The sequence below is a fragment of the Ochotona princeps genome, chromosome 13, assembly GCF_030435755.1.
Source record: "Ochotona princeps isolate mOchPri1 chromosome 13, mOchPri1.hap1, whole genome shotgun sequence".
Lineage (NCBI taxonomy): Eukaryota > Metazoa > Chordata > Mammalia > Lagomorpha > Ochotonidae > Ochotona > Ochotona princeps.
The window spans coordinates 35,380,796-35,400,368 of NC_080844.1; the positions used below are offsets into that span (position 1 = coordinate 35,380,796).

Below are 19,573 nucleotides of genomic sequence, written 5' to 3' on the forward strand. Positions count from 1 at the left end.
CCCTCTCCTTGCCAAGCTTTGCAGCAAGTGTCTGGGCCTGTGGATTTACTAAGGTGGATTTAGTCAGCCGATAGACCATGGAAAGATTTTCCCAACCCTGGTTCAACAAAGCCAACAATGTCTCAGAACCATCAAAGCCACTCAAGTAACACCCTCAAAACACTCTTCCCCACATTGGGGTTTCTAAGACATCATCAAATGACTGTCCCCCATCCCCAGGTACTGATGTAGCTTGAGAGCAAGGAGTGCCCCTCACCCCATTCCCCCCTGCAGACAAAGGAGAAAACAAAATTGAAACATCTATCCCACCCACCTTCATTCATACATCAACCCTCCCCACCCTATGCAGAGACCTACATGGCCATGCATCCCTCTCAACTATGTAAACAATGTTAAAAAATCAAATTTAAAAAGGTCAGCAGGTGTGCAGTGTATACAGTGGCATTATAGCCCAGCAGATGAAGCTGCAGCCTATTATACCTGTAGCCCGTATGGGAGCGCTGGTTTGAGTCAACTGCGCTACTTCAGTCTAGCTTCCTACTGCTGCGTCCTGAGCGGCAGCTGACGATGCCTCCAGTGTTTGGGCCCCTGCCAGCGCTGTGGGAGACCTGGATGGTGGTGAAGGTTTCTGGTTTCAGCCTGGTCCAGCACTGGCTATTGCAGACATTCGGTAGGTGTCTCTCCTGTTCTCTGCCTTTTACATAGATGAATATAAATAAACATTTTTTGAGTGTTTAAAAAATTTTTAGGCAAAGTAAATAAGTACATCTTTTCAGAAGCTAAAATTGTCATTGTAGCCCAGCTGAAACTTCCAGTCTTGCTTTATGGTTTGTGCTTTTTGTGTGTGTGCGTTTATTATTAAAGAACTTATTCCTACTACTAGATGATAAAGATATTGATACTTATTATTTGCTTCTAAAAGTCTTTGCAGCTTTGTGATTCACAATTCCTTAGTACATCTGGAATTGTTTTGTAAAAATGTGGAATGAAGTCATTTTATTTTTCTAAATTGAAAACTTGTTGCCTGAATGTTGCTTTGCTGATAAACCATTCTTTCTGCATGCGTCTGCAGTGCCAATTCAGTTGTAGTTCAAGTGTCCCCGTTTGTGTAGATTGCTCTGCACCGTTTGTTTGCATCTATGCCAATAAAAACTGAACTTCTTACTAAAGATTCACATGAGTGTTGACTCTGGCAAGTCCCACTCTCAGGAGTAACTGGCTATTCTTGATCCTTTGGTTTTTCCACATAAATTTTATTTTTGTAAAGATTTATGTACTTCATTCTATATTTAAAAGGTAGAATTTCAGAAGGAAGGATCATCCATCCATCCGCTGGTTTGCTCCCCAGTTGTCACAACAGCCAGAGCTGGACTGGGCTGAAATCAGCAGCCAGAAATTCCATCCTGGTTTCTCATGTGGGTGTAAGGGCCCAAGCAGTTGGACTGTCTGCTGCTTTACCAGCTGCATTAGTAGGGAGCTGGATCGAAAATGGAGCAGCCAGGATTCAGCTGTCAATCTGATGACATTGCAGCATCACAAATAGCAGTTTAACTGACTGCACTAGAACCCCGGCCCCTCATATAAATGTAAGAGTTAATTTATCAAGTTCCTCAAAACCTTGTGAGCTGGTAATTGATTCTGCTTTTTTTTTTTTTTTTTTTTTTTTTTTTTTTAAAGATTTATTCATTTTATTACAGCCAGATATACACAGAGGAGGAGAGACAGAGAGGAAGATCTTCCGTCCGATGATTCACTCCCCAAGTGAGCCGCAACGGGCCGATGCGCGCCGATCCGATGCCGGGAACCTGGAACCTCTTCCGGGTCTCCCACGCGGGTGCAGTGTCCCAAAGCATTGGGCCGTCCTCGACTGCTTTCCCAGGCCACAAGCAGGGAGCTGGATGGGAAGTGGAGCTGCCGGGATTAGAACCGGCGCCCATATGGGATCCCGGGGCTTTCAAGGCGAGGACTTTAGCCGCTAGACCACGCCGCCGGGCCCTGATTCTGCTTTAAATATGATTTCATATCCAAGTAACTGACATATCTCTCCATTTTGAGCCTTTATAACATATTTTGATAAAAATATTTAATTTTCTTCGCTGGAGGCTGTGTAACTTGTGTTGCTTTTGTACTTTTTACCAAGTAACATTTTCCCGACACGCTGCTGTTATTTCCACATGAATAATTGAACTTGTATATTTTTCTTATATCCAGCAATCTTACCACACTCACTTGTTTAGTTCATTAGTTCAAGTTATATGGAGATTTTCTATATACAGAGTCCTCAAATGTATTTCTTCTTTTGCAATTCTTAAACATTTTTTTTTACTTTTTATTATTATCATTTTAGGATACAGTTCCATAGACCCTAGGAGTTCCCTTACCCCTCCCTAACTCCCTCCCCCCCTCACTGAGTTCCCCTATATCACTACCATAGTACAGTTCCCCATACATAGTCATATGTCCATCTTACAGCTCCCATTGGCACTGATTATTATGAGAAATAGAACTATGAATTAGTTAACTTCCTAATTCTGCTGTTTTATTTTTTGCACATTTTCTATCATACTGAGAATTATCTCTGCAATCCAAAGGTATTTTTCTCCTTTATTTCTGAAACATCAACTGAACAGGCTGTTGGTGAAAGCTGAAAGGTCATTATAGGTATAACATGAGTGTTCAGGAAAGCTGCTGTGGTGTCAGATTTTAGAGATATATTGCTCCATCTATTTCACAGTATTAGTTTTCCCTAACTTTTAAATTATATGGCTTAAAATCCATTTTTAACACATATGCTTTTGTATATATTGCCAGGTAAGCAAAGTACTATACTACCTAGATTTGTATAATAATTTAAATTAAACATAAAATGAGGATTTAGGACAAAATATGTATAACGAAATATATATATATATTCGCTAAAGTCCTTTGAAATATTTTAGCTCTATAAAAACATTGTGCTGCAGTATGTATAAAAGGTATCTGACAATATGTGAAAAGATAAACCTGTTGTTACTGGCATGTATTTATGCTGTATTTTTGGGAAACAATTTCAGAACAATACAGATATACTGATGCTTGCAGAAGTGAATTATTAAAACGACACTCACCCAAATTTATATTTTTTATAAAGTGTGACACAGTTTCTTATGTCCTGATCACCAGAAATGCTAATTCAAATTGTCTTTTGGCCCCAGAAAATGGCCTAATAGGCTAATTCTCTGCCTGCCAGAGCTAGTATTCATATGGTACTGGCTCATGTCCTGGCAGTTCCAATTCCTATCTGGTTCCCTTGGAAACAGTAGAGGGTGTCTCAGAACCTTAGGCCCCTACACCCATATATAAGATCCAGAAGAAATTGCTGGCTCCTGGCTTCAGATAGGCCCAACTCTGGCCATTAGGGAGTGAACCAATAAATGAAAGAGTTCTCTTTTTCTCTTTTAAGATTTATTTATTTTTATTGGAAAGGTATATTTACAGAGAGAGAAAAAGACAGGGACAAATATCTTCCATCCGTGGATTCACTCCCCAAGTAGCTACAACGGCCAGAGCTAAGCTGATCCAGAGCCAGGGGCTTCTTCTAGGTCTCCCACGCAGGTGCAGGGTCCCAAGGCTTTGGGCCATCTTCCACTGCTTTCCCAGACCACAAGCAGGGAGCTGGATGGGAAATAGAGCAGCCAGGACATGAAGCAGTGCCCATATGGGATCCTGGCACATGCAAGGCAAGAATTTAACCACTAGCCTACAACACTGGTTCCAAAAGATCGATCTCTCTCTCTCTCTCTCCCCCTGCAGTCTATCTTTAAAATAATAATTTTAAAACTTTACAAAATAATAATAATGAACAGGAAAAGCAGTAATGAACTGTTGCTTCTATTGATGTTCGCGTGCTGATAGTGTCAGGAGATGCGGAATCATTGCATTAGGGGTTGCCTCATTTCAGAACCGTTAATGGACTCCAACTGTGGCTGAGGTCTGGGGACTGTACTGAGGTGCAGTCTATTTGTGTGGTCTTACATTGTTTGTCTACAGACGGCTTGTCAGGTGCAAGGCAAGAAATATTTGCTATTGCAATGAACAAATAGGAACATACCTTGATCAAGTGATCAAAAATAGTATTACCAGTGAGTAGCAGATGGACATGCAGTACTCTAAATATGATACTCTCAGATGAACACCACATGTTTTTTTTTTTTAAGATTTATTTGTTTTTATTGGAAATACAGTTTAAGGAGAGAAGGAGTGTTGGTTTACACTCCAATTGGCTGCAACAGCTTGAACTGAGCTGATCCGAAGCCAGGAGCCAGGAGCTTCTTCTAGGTCTCCTGTATGAGTGCAAGGTCCCAAGGCTTTGAGCCATCCTCGACTACTTTCCCACACCATAAGCAGGGATCTGGATGGGAAGCAGAACAGCCAGGACATGAACTGAAACCCATATGGGATCCTGGGGTTTGCAAGGTGAGGATTTAACCATTGAGCCATTGCACCAGGCCGCACTACACATATTCTGGCCAGAAACACATAATCTGGTTTAATCATGAGGAATTATAAGACAACCCCCAAGTGAGAAATCAGTGTATTCAAAAGAGGCTGAGGAAGTGACTATATTCTTCCAAAGGATGATGCTGTGGCATAGCAAATTAAGCCATTGCCTGCAGCACTGCATCTTTATGCGTCCTGATTCAAGTCCTGGTTGCTCCACTTCTGATCTAGTTCCCTGCTAATGTGCTGGGGAAAGCAGCAGAAGATGGTTCAGGTATTTGGGTCCCTGCACATACATAGGAGAAGCAAACCAAGCTCAAGGCACCTGGCTGCAGTCCATCCCAGCCCTTGCTGTTCCACCATCTGGATGGTTAACCAGCAGAAGGAAGATTTTCTCTCTGCCTTCTGTAACTCTGCCTTTTGAATAAATAAATGAATCTTTTAAAGAAAACATCCATGTCACAAAAGTTAAAGAAAGACTAAAGAGATGTTCCAGATTAAAGATGACTAAAATGACATAATAGCTAAATCTTAGGATAGATTCTATTCTGAAGGGACAAGTTGTTACAAAGGACATCGCTGAGTAATTGACAAAATTGGAGTATGAGCAGATTAACAGACTTGATAGCCAGATTGTGTCTGTGTGGGAGAATGGCTTTATTCTCAGAAAAGGCACACCGAAATATTCCGAGTTGAAAAGCCATGATAAATGTAACTTGCTCTCCAATAGTTCGCAGAGAAAGAATTGCTTGCAAATGAAGCAAAATGTTACCAATAAGTGCATCTGGTAGAGGATATGCAGGTGCCTTTTGTGCATTTCTATTGCTGTAACATTTGGCTAAATTTGAAATTCTTTTCAAGTAACATTTTAAAAAAATATACTTCAGGCACTTGATAATTGAAAATCCAAAGTTACATCGGGAAGCATTGTGCTACATGAACTAAAGCAGACACAAAAGAACAAATGTGCTCTCTTCCTTACACAAGGTCCCGAAAATAGGCAAATTCACAGAGACAAAAGCTGGAATAACAGTTACTAGGCACTGAGATAAAGAGTGGTAGCGACTTTTTGCTTAATGTTACAGTGTTTCTGTTGGGATGATGAGCAAGTCCTAAAAACATATCAAGATGATCTTTGCATAACCTTACAAATGTCCTTAATGCCAGTGAAGTATACATTTTAAAATGGCAGGAATTACAAATGTCATGTATATTTTACACAATACTATCTTGGTGATGTTTATTCACATCATGAAAGAATTCTGCACGGCTCTTTCAATATAAGCCTTCTTGGTTTAACCTATCTGATGCAACTTTTAAGATTCGTGTTGAAGGTTCCACTTATAACTGGCTATGAAATAGCTGTAAATCATATTAGTTGGTTTTTAAAGCAAGATCATTGAACATGATATTCCCCTGGGAGCGAGTTCTTAGCTGTTGTCAGCATCCGGGTTTTCCCCTTGTCAGAGCAAATGACACTTCAGAACACTCCACTCCATCCGTCAGCTGCTCCTCTCTGAAGGAGGATGCGGGTACTTGGGCTCCACAAAAATATTTCATAAACATAAGCTTTTCTCTTTCTCACAGTGATCATAGCAGCAGGAACGAGGAAAACAGCTGTTGCTTGCAAGGCTTCTCATAACCGTGTTTCCATTGTAAGCTGATCTGACTCTGAATCTGGCATCTGCCCCGTTCGCTGTGCGGGCTGTGAGCGTGTTAGACGCACCGTTTGGCACAAAGCTACCATTGACCTTTGACTGTTACCTGAAAGCCCAGTGATAAAACGCTTTCACATAACCTCCTGAGAGAGTGATTTCACAGCCTAAGCAAATGTCTTCAAAATACATCATCCTCCTAACTGATTTAATTTTATTCTTTGGTCAGGAATACTTATTTTGTCTTCTACAGAGCAGTCCCCAAATCTGCCTGGGCCAAGTCTGTGTGGTCAGAATGGTAGAAGAGGAAGGACATATATCTCTTGTAATGTTCTCTGCAGGTCTTTATAACACAGCCTTGCAATTAACCTTCACCTCCTGCCCTCCCAAGCTCAGGCTGCCCCGTGCCTAGGGGAAGGCAGGAAGTGTGGGTGGAGAACAGTTTCTCTTATCATCTGTTCTCTCCCAGGTATCTAACATCCGTTCAACACTTTTGCCATTTTGATTTTTTTTTAATTTTCTATTTATTTAGACACAGAGAGGTAGGCAGAGAGGTGTACTCCTACCATGCCACGTCAAAGTCAGGAGCCTGGAACTCAATCCAGATCCACCACATGGTTGGCAGAGATCCAAGGACTTGAGTCATCTGTTTTCCTCCTAGCGTGTGCATTAGCCGGAAGCCTGGACTGGAAGGAAGGTAGCAAAAACTTGCAGGCACTCCATGATGGATTGCATTGTGGGCTTCCAAACAGGTGTCACCACTACTGCTCTTTTTTTTTTTAAAGATTTATTTTTATTACAAAGTCAGATATACAGAGAGGAGGAGAGACAGAGAGGAAGATCTTCCATCCGATGTTTCACTCCCCAAGTGAGCTGCAACGGGCCGATGCGCGCCAATCCAAAGCCGGGAACCAGGAACCTCTTCCAAGTCTCCCACGAGGGTACAGTGTCCCAATGCATTGGGCCGTCCTCGACTGTTTTCCCAGGCCACAAGCAGGGAGCTGGATGGGAAGTGGAGCTGCCGGGATTAGAACCTGCGCCCATATGGGATCCCGGGGCTTTCAAGGCGAGGACTTTAGCTGCTAGGCCACGCCGCCGGGCCCACCACTACTGCTCTTAACACTTGGTCAGTGATCCTCAGTTTTTTTTTTTTCATCTCAATCCCTTCTATTTCTTTTATTATTATTATTTTATTTATTTGTATTAGAAAGTCAGATAAACAGAGAAGAGGAGAGACAGAGAGGAAGCGCTGATTCACTCCCCAAGCAGGCGCAATGGCCAGAATAAACACTGTTAGGATCAGCACTGTGGTTTAAAACCTGCGCTTGTGGTGCCAGCATCCCAAATAGGTGCTGATTCAAGTCCTGGCTGCTCCATTGCTGATCCAACTCCCTGCTAAAGTGCCTGGGAAAACAACAGAAGACAGCCCAAATGCTTGGGCCGCTGCACCACGTGGAGCCCCAGAAGATGCTCCTTGCTTCTGACATAGGACTGACTCCACTCTGGCTGGTTGGAGACTGAACCAACAACTAGAATATCTGTCTCTCTTCCTCACTCAGTAACTCTGCCTCTCAATACAAGTAAATTTTTTAAGAGAGAATAAAAATTCTTGTCTTCTTTTTGTTTATTTTTTATTTAAGAGTTGAGAGAGAAAACTTCCATCCACTGTTCACTCACCAATTGTCTTCAACAATCCAGCCTGGGCCAGGGTAAACCCAGGATCCAGAACCTCAGTCCAGATATCCCCTGTGGGTGGCAGGGACCCAGGGACATGAGCCATCACTTGCTGCCTCCCAGGGTGTCCATTTACAGGGAAGTAGAATCTGAAGCAAAGCTGGCACATGCATCAGGCGCTTCGTTGTGGGATGTAAGGATCGCAAGCAGCATCTTAACCACTCTGCAAAACAGCGCCTGTTTTGTTTTTAAATGACTTTCTCCAAAGCAGAGACATAGATACTTTATCTGGCCTGCCATGTTAATGGAGGGTACCCAACCACCTGAACCATCACCATGCCTTAGTCTGTACCAGCTGGAAACTGGCATCAGGAACCACAATGTGTGTCAAACTCAGGCACTCTAATATGGGACATGGAGTCTTTTTTAGCGTTTGATTAAAGAGTTACAGGAAGAAAGAGAAATCTTCCATCTGCTGGTTCGCTCCCCAGATGGCCTTGCTAGTTTGTGCAGGGCCAGGAGCCAAGAGCTCCACCCAGGTCTCGCTCATGGGTAGCAGAGGCCCAGTTGTGGCCACCTCCCTCTGCTTTTCCAAAACCATTATCAGGGAGCTAGATTAGAAGTTGCACATGCAGGACTTGAACGTGTTCTTATTTGGGATCCTGGCAATGCTGGCCCAGGAATACAAAATCTTATCCATTGCGTTAACCACTAGACCAGATCTTATAACTCTTGCCTTATTCTCGATCTTAACAGGAAAACGTTCTATCCACTTTCAAGAATGACACTAGTGATTTGTCTTAAGTCCTTTTGTCAAGTTAACAAAGTTCTCTCCTATTCCTAATTTAATGAAAGTGTTTATTAGGAATGGACTTTGGATTTTACTAAATACTTTTTCTGTCATCTATCAAGATAATCTTGCTATTTTCTTAGGTCATCTGATAAATTACATTGATTAATTTTCAGTGTTAAACTTGTATTACTAGAATAAACCTCACATCATCATCATCATTTGTTCTTTCACATATATTAATGCAATTGCTCGGGTGACTTTTTGTGCTTTTGGTCTGTGCTGGGCTGTTATGAGGGCAGCACTGGCCTCCCAGGCTGACTTGAGATGCATTCCCTTCTCAGTTTTCTTGTAGCATCAATATTTTTCTTCCTAAAATATTTGGTAGAAGTCCTCAGACATCAAGTCTAAACCTGTAGTTTCTTTGATGGAAAACTTTTAAATACAAAACAAATATTACAGGACTGTTCAGGCTATTCAAGTGAACTTTGACAGTTTACGTCTTTCGAGAAATTTATTCTGTTCACTGAACTTGTCAGCAGTATTGGCTTTCATTGTTAGCGTTTCCTAATTATCCTTTTAATGTCTGTATTCAATGCCATTTCAATAAAATATAGATTTAATAGTAAATTTAAATTGCCTTTGCTGTATGTTTAATGTAATCCATGCTTCAAAATTATCCTTTTAGTATAGATCTATATGGTACATTAATACAGAGGATTCATATCTAAGATGAACTTGATAATGATGCCACCTCTGTGATTCCTGATGTGGAGCATTTGTATTTTTTTGCTCATTCACCTGCTCTGTCCCTCCCCCACTGAAGACTGTCAGTGTTGACAACTTCTTGGCTCAGTTACGCCTCTGGGTGACCTCTGGGTGCTGCAGCCTGGCTGTCTCGTTAGACTGTAAAGTACAGAAGTTTCATGTTTTCCCTCATGTGTTTCCCCTCATTCATGAGTCTTTTGTACCTGATGTACACTATCTGAAATTTTGATTTGTATATTTTATCTTTGTTTTTATATCTGAACGAAAAATAAATCTAGTTCCTTTGAGTCTCCCTTGGGTAGGCACAGATTAATTATGTCAAATGGATCCTTGTGATGATTAACTACAGAAATGATTTCAGGGCCCGGCGGCGTGGCCTAGCCGCTAAAGTCCTCGCCTTGAAAGCCCCGGGATCCCATATGGGCGCCGGTTCTAATCCCGGCAGCTCTACTTCCCATCCAGCTCCCTGCTTGTGGCCTGGGAAAGCAGTCGAGGACGGCCCAATGCATTGGGACACTGCACCCTCGTGGGAGACTTGGAAGAGGTTCCAGGTTCCCGGCTTCGGATCGGCGCGCATCGGCCCGTTGCGGCTCACTTGGGGAGTGAAACATCGGATGGAAGATCTTCCTCTCTGTCTCTCCTCCTCTGTGTATATCTGGCTGTAATAAAATGAATAAATCTTTAAAAAAAAAAAAAAGAAATGATTTCACTGTTAACGTCTGGGAGTGAAAGGGAACTGCCATGCCTTTATGACTTTTCATCTCTCAAAGTTGTACTCAGAGAGACATGCAGATGATAGAATGCTGGCCATAGACCGGAGTAGCAATGTGGAAGGACTTCTAGTCTCAAGGGAATTGGCAACTTGTCAGGTTAGGGTTAGAAAGACCAGATTGGCCTGACGGCCATTTGTCATGTCCCTTCCTGAGGTCTGTAGGGGAAATATGAAGGGAGGAGTCTGCTGTTATGGGCACCTTTTTATCCCTGGAGGATTAGCTTTCTCCGTCCCGGTTGGAGCAAGAGTTGGGTACTTAGTATTTTGCTCTTTCTGACATTTCTAGTGCTGTTCCACAAAACTCATGCTCTTCCTTTTCATCTGTTTTTCTAGGATTTCTGTCTCAACTGGTTTCTGATAAGCCTCTAACGGAATGCATCCGCGCAGGCCACTACGCAGCAAGCGTCATTATCAGGCGGACAGGCTGCACCTTTCCCGAGAAGCCGGATTTCCAGTAATGGAAGAGAGAGGGAAAAAAAGCAAAGCCCAAGCCCCCAGCAGGAGTAGGACACTGCCCTGATTGCTTCCCCAGAATTCCCACATTAATAAAGGAGAAAATTATCTGCCATCGCTTCCCAGCATAATAATGTTCATTCTTAATTTAGAGGATGCAGGAAGGCTCACAGAACCTTTAGTCTGTCGGTAACCTACAATATGGTGTTAATTTCCATTAGCTTGTTAGAGCCTTCTAAATGTCAGTTAGACAGGAATATAACAGTTCAACGCAAATTTCCATTTCATTTTCAATTACTTTGTAAATTTGTGTGTATTTAGTAAATTGATCTTTTTTTTAAATTTCTGCTTTGAATGCAGATGCAATTTAATATGATAGATTTTTTTAAGGGAACTAATCCTCACACAGCAATCTTTAGCTTTTTATATAAATACATTTAATCTAGGAGTGTGTGTGTATAACTGCACACAGGTACACATATACAGACATAAATGTACCTCAGATATACATATGATAAGTGGTCAAATAAGGTACAGAAATACTTCTATTGCCAAGCTATTCCAAATCATCTCTTCAGTATATACTCAAATATGTAAAAAAAAACTGCATAATTAAGTAATCTGCCAAATTTTAAGTGGTAATATTCAAATCAAAATCTTGTTCTCTAATTTGATATAAATAAAACTTTGCCATATAGGAGTTTTGTTTTTGTTTTTGTTTGTCTTTGCCGTGTGCTCAGCCAACTAAGAAGGAAAGATCATTATGTAGTACTAGGTCCTAAAACAGAATGAGGGAGAAGAGCAATATAATACATTTTAAAAATAAATATTGGAAACCATTAAGTCACTCCTATAAGGAAAATAAAATGCTATGGCAGCACCTGTGGAGTCAGACTTAGTTTCCTTTGTAAGACCTTAGACCAATTTTTGAGACGGTGTTTCATTTCTAAAAATTAGCCTAAAATTCCCCAGATACCAGAAGAGAAAAAGGAGATTGGAGGCTGTTGCTTCTTCCACCCTCCCCCTTTCCTCGACCCGCCCCACCCTAATTGGTGGTCCACATAGGCAGGCATCGCCCTCAGCTGTATGAACATCATAAAAAGTAAAATGAATTTATGATTTTAAACAATTGGGACAGTAACTGCTATGTCTAAGGTCACTGAAAGAACCAATAGGATCTGTGCATGGACGTTTGAGAGGAGATATTTTAGGGACACTGGCTCGCGGGATTAGGGGAACTGAGAAGTCTCAGCAGGCTGCAGGCACCAGGATAGTACCAGCATGCTGAGTTCGAGTCCAGCGGCCTGTGCCCTTAGGCTGTTCATGTACGGCCTGCAGTCCCGTGGCCTGTCCAGGAGGAGCTTTAGGGAGTCAGGGTGGGGTCAGGTGCCTTTTTCTCCTTGCCTGCCTGAGCCTTGCTCACATGGAGGGCAGAGCTTCTCCCGCCGTCCCCTGACTGACCCTGCAGTCACTGTCCCACTCTGGCCAAGTGATGCATCGTCGGTTCTCTCAGGATTCCTCAGTCCATCATCGCAATACCTAAAATTCACCATCACGATGCCATGTGTGAAGTATTTGATAGAGGGCCTAGTGAGTGCCTAAAAAGCAGCTGCTATTTTTATCATTATGATTTTGTGGAAGAAATAATGTAAAACTTATATAACTGAGTCGAAACTAGAAAAGGTTTGCTTCTGTTGTCTTGTAATTAGGGAAACTCTAAGGTCCCTTGTGCTTTCTTGTCCTTCTATTTGTTTCTTTGAGATAAATTACCACAAAGATGATTGTTGTAAAATCTGTGACTTAGCAGGTTTTAATGTGTCCACACAATTCCAGCCATCACCATTACCTAATTCAAGAACATTGTCAGAACCTGAAGTCACAGCTCTGTGGGTTAAGCCACCACCTGAGATGCTGGCATCCCACATAGCTCTAGTTCAAGTCCCAGCTGCTGCAGTTCTGATCCAGCTCCCTGTAAATGTGCCTGGGAGGACAGCATAGGATGGCCCAAGTGCTAGGACTCGGACACTCATGTGGGAGACCCAGCAGGAATTCCAGTCTCTGGGCTCTGGCCTGGTCAAGCTCAGACCATTGCACTCATTTGAAGCCTGTACTAATGGATGGGAGATCTTCCTCTCACTTTATCTTTTGTTGTAGCTTTGCCTTTCACATAAAATAAAGCTTCAAAAATAATAATAAAATTTAAAAACAAAAGTATTTTCATGACCCCAAGGTCAGTACCACCTCCCCTATCTGCCCCCACCCCAGGACCCACTACTGTATCTTGTGTCTCCATAGATTTTCGTATTCTGGATGATCATAAATACAGAATGATATAATATCAGCTTTTTGATGATTATTTTCTTTTAATAACTAAGTTTATCTACCTTGCAACAAGTATCATCATTTCATTCTATTACCAAATAATATTCCATGGTATGCATAGGACACATTATATTTTTTCATTAACACATTTACAAGTTTGTTTTATGTTTTAAGTATTTTTTTCTTGCAATGCTTTCAAGTCTTTGGTTTGTATCACATCTAGGATTAGAACTGCTGCATTGTTAGATAACCTTGTGTTTTCCTTTTTGAGAAACTGTAAAACCTTTTCCCAAGAAGCTGTACCGTTTTGCATTCTTGCACTTTGCATTGAGGGTTCCAGTTTCTGTATGTGCTGGTGTGCGCAGTGGGCCAGTCCAATCTATTCCACATCCCATTCAGCTTTTGTACACAAGGGGTACTGCAGTCTAGCTCAGCCCAACTGACCCCACTATCCAGCCCACACTTATGCTGGCACGTGCTACTACCTGTCCAGCCAGGTCCACATCCAGCCCTGGTTCTCATGCCCACCAGCGGGCATTGCTGCCCATCAGACCTACCCCAACCCCAGATCTCGCACTTTCCATGTGCTTCTATAGTCTAGCTTGACAGGACTTGCCCCAGTTCCCAGCACTTGCCAGCCAATGCTGTGGCAAAGCCCAACCAGCCTGCACTTACTGTGGCTCATGCATGCACCAGTAGATACAGTCACTTAGCTCAGCCTAGCTCTCCCTCTAAACCAGCTCACATGCAGGCCAATGGGTGTTATAGCCCTGCCTAGCTTAGTCTGCTCCCTGTCCCAGTTCTCATGCTCACTAACAGCCCCCTGCCTGGCTTGTCCCCCCACACACACTGCAGGTCTTACATGTGCTGTAGGTGCTAATGGTGCTGCGGCCCAGTCTGCCATGGCTGTCTCACTTCAACATTCATCAGTGGGTGCTGCAGCCTGACCCAGCCCAGCCCATCCTTAGCTCCAGCTCTTGCTGGTGGGTGTTTGAGCCTAGCCCAGCCCAGCCAGTTCCAGCCCTACTGTGAACTGGCTGATGTTGCAGTCCAACCCAGCCTTCCTGGTTCTCACATCTGCCAGTGGGTGTTATGAACTGGCCTAGACTGGCCCACCACCCAGACCTGACCCACATGTATGCTGGCAAATACTGTAAACTGGCATAGTCTGGGCTGCTCCCAGCCTTGATTCTTTTGCTCACCTGCAGGGACTGTGTCCTGATAGGAGCGCCCTAACCTCCTCTATCAGATCACTTCCCAGTGGCAGATAACACACCAGTGGGGCCAGCCTGACTTGGACCACCTCCTGTCCTGGCAAGAACAACGGCTTTGTCTGACTGGCCCTCACCCATTCTGACTCTTATTGTTGGATGCTATAGCCCAACCACACCTGAACCATGCCAAGACCCAGCCCATGCACGGTTCAGCAGGTGAGAGACCTAACCCAGCCCATTCTACACCTACCCTGGCTATCATAAGAACCAGTGGGTGTTGGAGTTTATCCTGGTCTGGCACACTCCAGAGCTAGTGCACACCCATGCCAATGATGCCATACTGCAACTTTGCCAGGCAAAATTGCTGCCTCCATCCCAAATCTAGTGCTCACCAGTGGGAACCACGATCCAGCCAGGGTGTCCCCTTAGCTCCTCAACCTGGCCTGTTCCCAGTCATGGATCTTGTACATGCCAGTGGTTGCTCTGACCCAGCGCATCCCCTGTCTTGGCCTTTGTCATTGAATACTGCAGCTTGGTCTGTCCCAGCCCGCCCCGAGTTCCATCTCGCTGCTGAGTGCTGCAGCCTAACCCTGCCTTGTCTGCCCCCTTCCCTGGCTTTCATGCATACTGGTGAGTAGATAACCTAGCCCAGCATGGCCGGCATTCCATGCTGGCTCCTGTATATGCCAGTAAGTTAAGGTTTGGCCCAGCCCTGCCCAGTCTGCACCCACCCCAGAACCAACCCACACACTTGTCAACAAGTGGAATTGCCTTGCCCAGTCTACCCAACACTGAGCCCTGACTCACGAGCTCACCAGTGGGAGTGATGGCCCACCAGGGGATTTTCCCAAGTTCCCCCACCAGGCCCACTCCTGGACCCAAATCTCACATGTACCAGTGGATGTTGGACCCAGCTCAGTGCCCCCTCTGTCTCACTGTGGGAACTGGTGGATGTTGTAGCCTTACCTGCCCCACACCCTGTTTTTTGAGTGTTCCTATCTATGGGCATTGCAGCCTGGACTAGCCAAGGCTATTCCCAACCATCGTACCCATGAGTCCCAGAGGGTTCCATGGTCCTGTGTAAATCAGCCCATCACCACCCCCAAGCTCTTGAGCAAATCGGTGAATATTGCAGTTCCACAGGGATGAGCCCACATATCCCAGACAAAATCTGTCCCCAGACTTGGTTCTCTTGCGTGCTGGTTGGTGTCAAGGCCCAGTCTAAAATGATGTGTCCCCTGTTCTAACACTCAATGGCAGGTACTGTGATCTGGCCCTGCCATGTAAGCCCCCAGCCCTAGTTTTGGTCTTCACTGATGTGTGGTGGTCAGAGATGGTAGATGTTAACTAGCCCAGCTCAGGTCTCCCACATGGGTCGGTGCATGAATCTGACCAAGAAAGGTCCTCCACTTTCTCTCCTCCAAATCACTCGCTCTCTTCCCCCTTGCTTACCTGCAAGTGCAGTGGCCTTGCTAGTGGAAGTCCCCCAGAATTTATTTCTCACCTACAGCATACTCCCTCAGCAGTCCTCCCTCCCTCCTACACATCCCCATATCTCCTTCCCTGAGCAATCAACAATCCCTGTGCCTCAGAGCACATGGTTTTCCCAAGCCCAGTCTTCCCAAGCCCAGTCTTTCGGTGATGCAGTAAGCGGTCCTGGAGCTCTGCCTGCCCACTAGGGGCCCAAGCTCCTGACTTGCATGCTCGCCTAGGCCTCTACCCCTCCACTCACCCAAGATCCAAGCACATTCACTTTCCCAAGCCCAGTCCACTAGAATTCCCACACCATCATGCTAACCTAGGTCCCCCTTTTCCCACCCTCCAGGATTAAGCACACAGGGAAATCTCCAGGCTTGCTCTGCCTACCTGGGTGTGAGTCCCAGGTCCCCGTAGGCCCCCACTGGCGCCATCCCCGTCCCCCTGACCCCTGTAAGCTCGCCCCCTCAGGCCCCTAGTAGCTGGGCCGCAGCAGCGGTGGAAGCGGCGTTGGCTCCTACATTTCTTTTGAAGAGGTCTATTCAGATTATTTGTTCTCTTTTGACTGTGTGATTTGTCTTTTTATTGTCAGGTTCAAGAGTTCTGTGTATTTTCTGGCTAAAAGTCCTTTATCAAATGTGTAATTTATAAAAGTGTTTTCTTTCACTCTTTGTGCTGCTTGATGATGTTTTTGAGGCAAAAGTGTTTTTAATTTTGAGGTTCGGTTTACGCATTTTTCTTTGGTTGGTTGTGCTTTTGGTTTCATGTGTGTGAAACTTTTGCTTAATCCAAGATGACAGAAGTTTACACTTGTGTTCTAAAAGTTTCATAGCTGTGTTTGTTTTTATGTGATGTGTGATAAGGGCTATAAATTCATTCTCTTGTGGGATAGCCATCTGTCCCAGCAGCTCAGGGGGAATTTTGTTCTCTCCCTTGCTGAACTGTCCTGACACTCTTTTAAGAAATCAGTTGATCATAAATGTGAGGTTGATTTCTGGACTCTGAATTTTTTCTTTGCTGTGTGTTTCTATCCGTAAGCCATGCAGATTGTCTTGATTACTGGAGCTTTATAGTAACTTGGAAATCAGGAAGTATAAATCCTTCAGCTTTGTTCCTGCAGAGTAATTAGTGGAACATTAGAGTGACTTCCACGTTAACCTACTACAGAAGGGCTTCTTAGATTCATAGGAGGTGTACTGATAAACTTGGGCAGGTTTTTTAGGTGAGAATATCTCTTACTCCAAGATTATTTATCAAGTGCCAATGATCGGGTAGGCTTTCTCTGGCATTCACTGTTCTAGAGGAGGTTCCAAAAGGTACTGTATGGTAAGATTTAACAAGCATGCAGATTATATATAATTTCTTATGACAAAAAATAGTCCTTGGGATATGGATATTTTGTCATTCAATAGTGGCATGCCTTCTCGGGGTTGAGGAAGCGGGAGAGCAGTTGCCATCGGATCCAAATGCTGGGACCCAGGAACACAATCCAAGTTCCTTACATGGGTGGCAGGAGTCCAGTCACTTGACCTTCTGCCAGGATCTGCACAGGCAGGAAGCTGAAGACCGGCGTCAGAGCCAGGTAGCTCTCAGACTTACTGTGAGGGCCAAATGCCTGCCAGCATAGTAGACTCTTCATTGCAATTTTATTCATTGTCACCCGAACTTGAAAATAGGGTGGTTTTCCATCAGCAGGGACCTGGATACACTGATGCATCCTAATGATAAAATAACTGTCACTAAAACAGAAACTACAAGGGCTGGCGTTTGGCCTAACAAGTACTGGGGACACTTCCATCCATCCCGTACTAGAGTGCCTGGTTTGGAAGCTGCACTCCACTCCTGACCCACCTTCCTGCTAGTGCACACCAGGAAAGTGGCATGTGATGGCTCACTGATAGATCCTTGCCATCCCCATGAGAGACCTTAGTTACCTTTAGCCTGGCCCACCCCAGACCTTGCAGGCCTTTGGGGAGTAAACTAGCAAGTGCAAGTGTTTCTTCCCTCCCTCTCAAATTAAAAAAAACAACAAACAAAAATGATGTTTTGCTTTTTAATAATGTCCATGCAATGTAGTACTGATGATTTTGCTTGGTTTATTTTGCTAAGTGGAAGAAACAAGATACAAAAGCATATAAATTGTGATTTGTGTATGTGAAGCAGAGACTGTTGTGCAGCATGTTAAGCCACTGCCTGTATCCCATATTAGAGTTCTGCTCCAAGTTCCAGCTGTTCTGCTCCCCCTCCAGCCCCTGCTGATGTGCCTGAGAAGGCAGTGGAGGATGATCCGTGTATTTGGGTCCCTGTCATCCGTGTGGGAGACCCGGATGGAGTTCCTGAATAGTAGCTTTGGGCTGGCCCAGCCTTAGCTATTGGACCCATTTGCGGAGTGAATTAGCAAATAAGGTCTCTCTGTATCACTCTCCCTTTCGGAAAAATAAGTAAATCTTAAAAAACTCCTGTGTCTGTAAAGTCCTAGGCGTTAAACCAACATATACTGAAAAAAGAACAGTGGTTGCCTTTATCGGAGAGGAGGGAATTGGAGCTAACTGGAAGGGAACATGAGGCGCCCTTCTGAACCAGTGGTGATTTTCCACATCATAATGGGGTTACACAGGTGTGTGCATTTGTCAACACTCAGGAAATGGCCTATTTCAGTTGTGTGGTTTTGCTGTGTGTAAGTTTTATCTCACACACACAAAAGGACTTCAACAAATATTGAATTCCAGTTAAGTGCTAGGCTTGCCAATAGGCACAAAGTGTATCAAGGACTTCAACGTACAGAGAAGTGCATCAAGGAAGACGAGTACGAATCGATAGATGAATAGATAAACGAAAAGACAGAGTCTCAGTGATAGAAGAATGTTATTTAATACTTTCCAACATTTCTATATGGTTGAGATTTTTTTCTGGTAAAATATTGGGAGAAATAAAGCATTTAAATAAAAAACTGGTTACACGTGGTTCACAAATAACAAAGTAGATTAAATGATATGTTATTCATAATTTAATTTTATAGGAATTTCATGCCAATATTACCTAAAATTGGGCTGCTGTAAAGTTTCTTGGGATGCTACCACACCCATGGGGCCTCTCCTGAGTGTGGCACTCCCAATGCAGCTGACTCCCAGCCCTCTACAGTCTGGCTGCTTCTCTGGAAGGTTCCCTTTCTCAGAGTTCTAAAAAATTCCTAATGGTCAGACTCCAAGAGCAGTTTTCAGTTCTTATCCTTGTACATCTTTTCTTAGCACCTGATATGGCAGTCACACTTTGTTGAAACTCATTCTCCCAGCTTATTTAAGGCAGCCATCTTTTCTGCGTTCTCCTGCCTCCTTGCCTCCTCTGCTTTAGGAACATTCCAGTGTCCATGTCTTAAGATTAAAATACTTCCAAACCCACAAGCTTAGTGACTCTTTTCAGGAAGTGAATTTGACTGTCGTTAATTCCGCTTTCACCTGGCGATTCTCAAATCTGTATCTATTCATGATCTCCCTCTGGTTTAGGATTGCTACCTACAGGTCAGCCCCCGGAACACCCTGCAGACACATTGGCCGTCCAAACGCAAGTTCCTTCTCTTGAACACCCAGGCCCAGTCTATTCCTTCTATTTTTCCAATCTCCATTAGCAGGAATAATTCTTTCAGACTTTTTTTTTTATCCTTACCCATACATCTAATTGATCACCAGGATCTGTCAGCTCTACCTCTCTTAAATATGTTCCTCATGTCTGCATCCCCTTAGGTATAATTTAGACTGTCTCCATGTCTAACTAATTTCCCAACACTGGTTTTCCACTGTCATTAATCAGTCCTCCCTCACCATGGGGGATGCCTCAGCGATCATATTCCCTGGGCTGTGTAAATTTCCTTGACCAACTCCTCTTGACCACTTTAACAGCTTTCTGCTGTCACCCTCTTCATAATCCTCCACTCCAACCTTCTAACTGTGCTCAGGCCTCCAGCTCAACTACT

At 43.8% G+C, this 19,573-nt stretch overlaps 1 protein-coding gene across 2 annotated transcripts in view; it reads left to right on the forward strand.

Moving 5' to 3' along the window:
- Nucleotides 1-10,861, forward strand: part of ADK (adenosine kinase) — a 467,734-nt gene extending 456,873 nt beyond the window's left edge. For both annotated transcript variants that reach the window (XM_004583503.3, XM_004583504.4), the window contains exon 11: nt 10,472-10,861. In XM_004583503.3, coding sequence (XP_004583560.1) covers nt 10,472-10,596 — 125 coding nt within the window. In that variant the 3' untranslated portion in view covers nt 10,597-10,861. The remainder of the gene's footprint in view (nt 1-10,471) is intronic.
- Nucleotides 10,862-19,573: the final 8,712 nt, after the last annotated feature.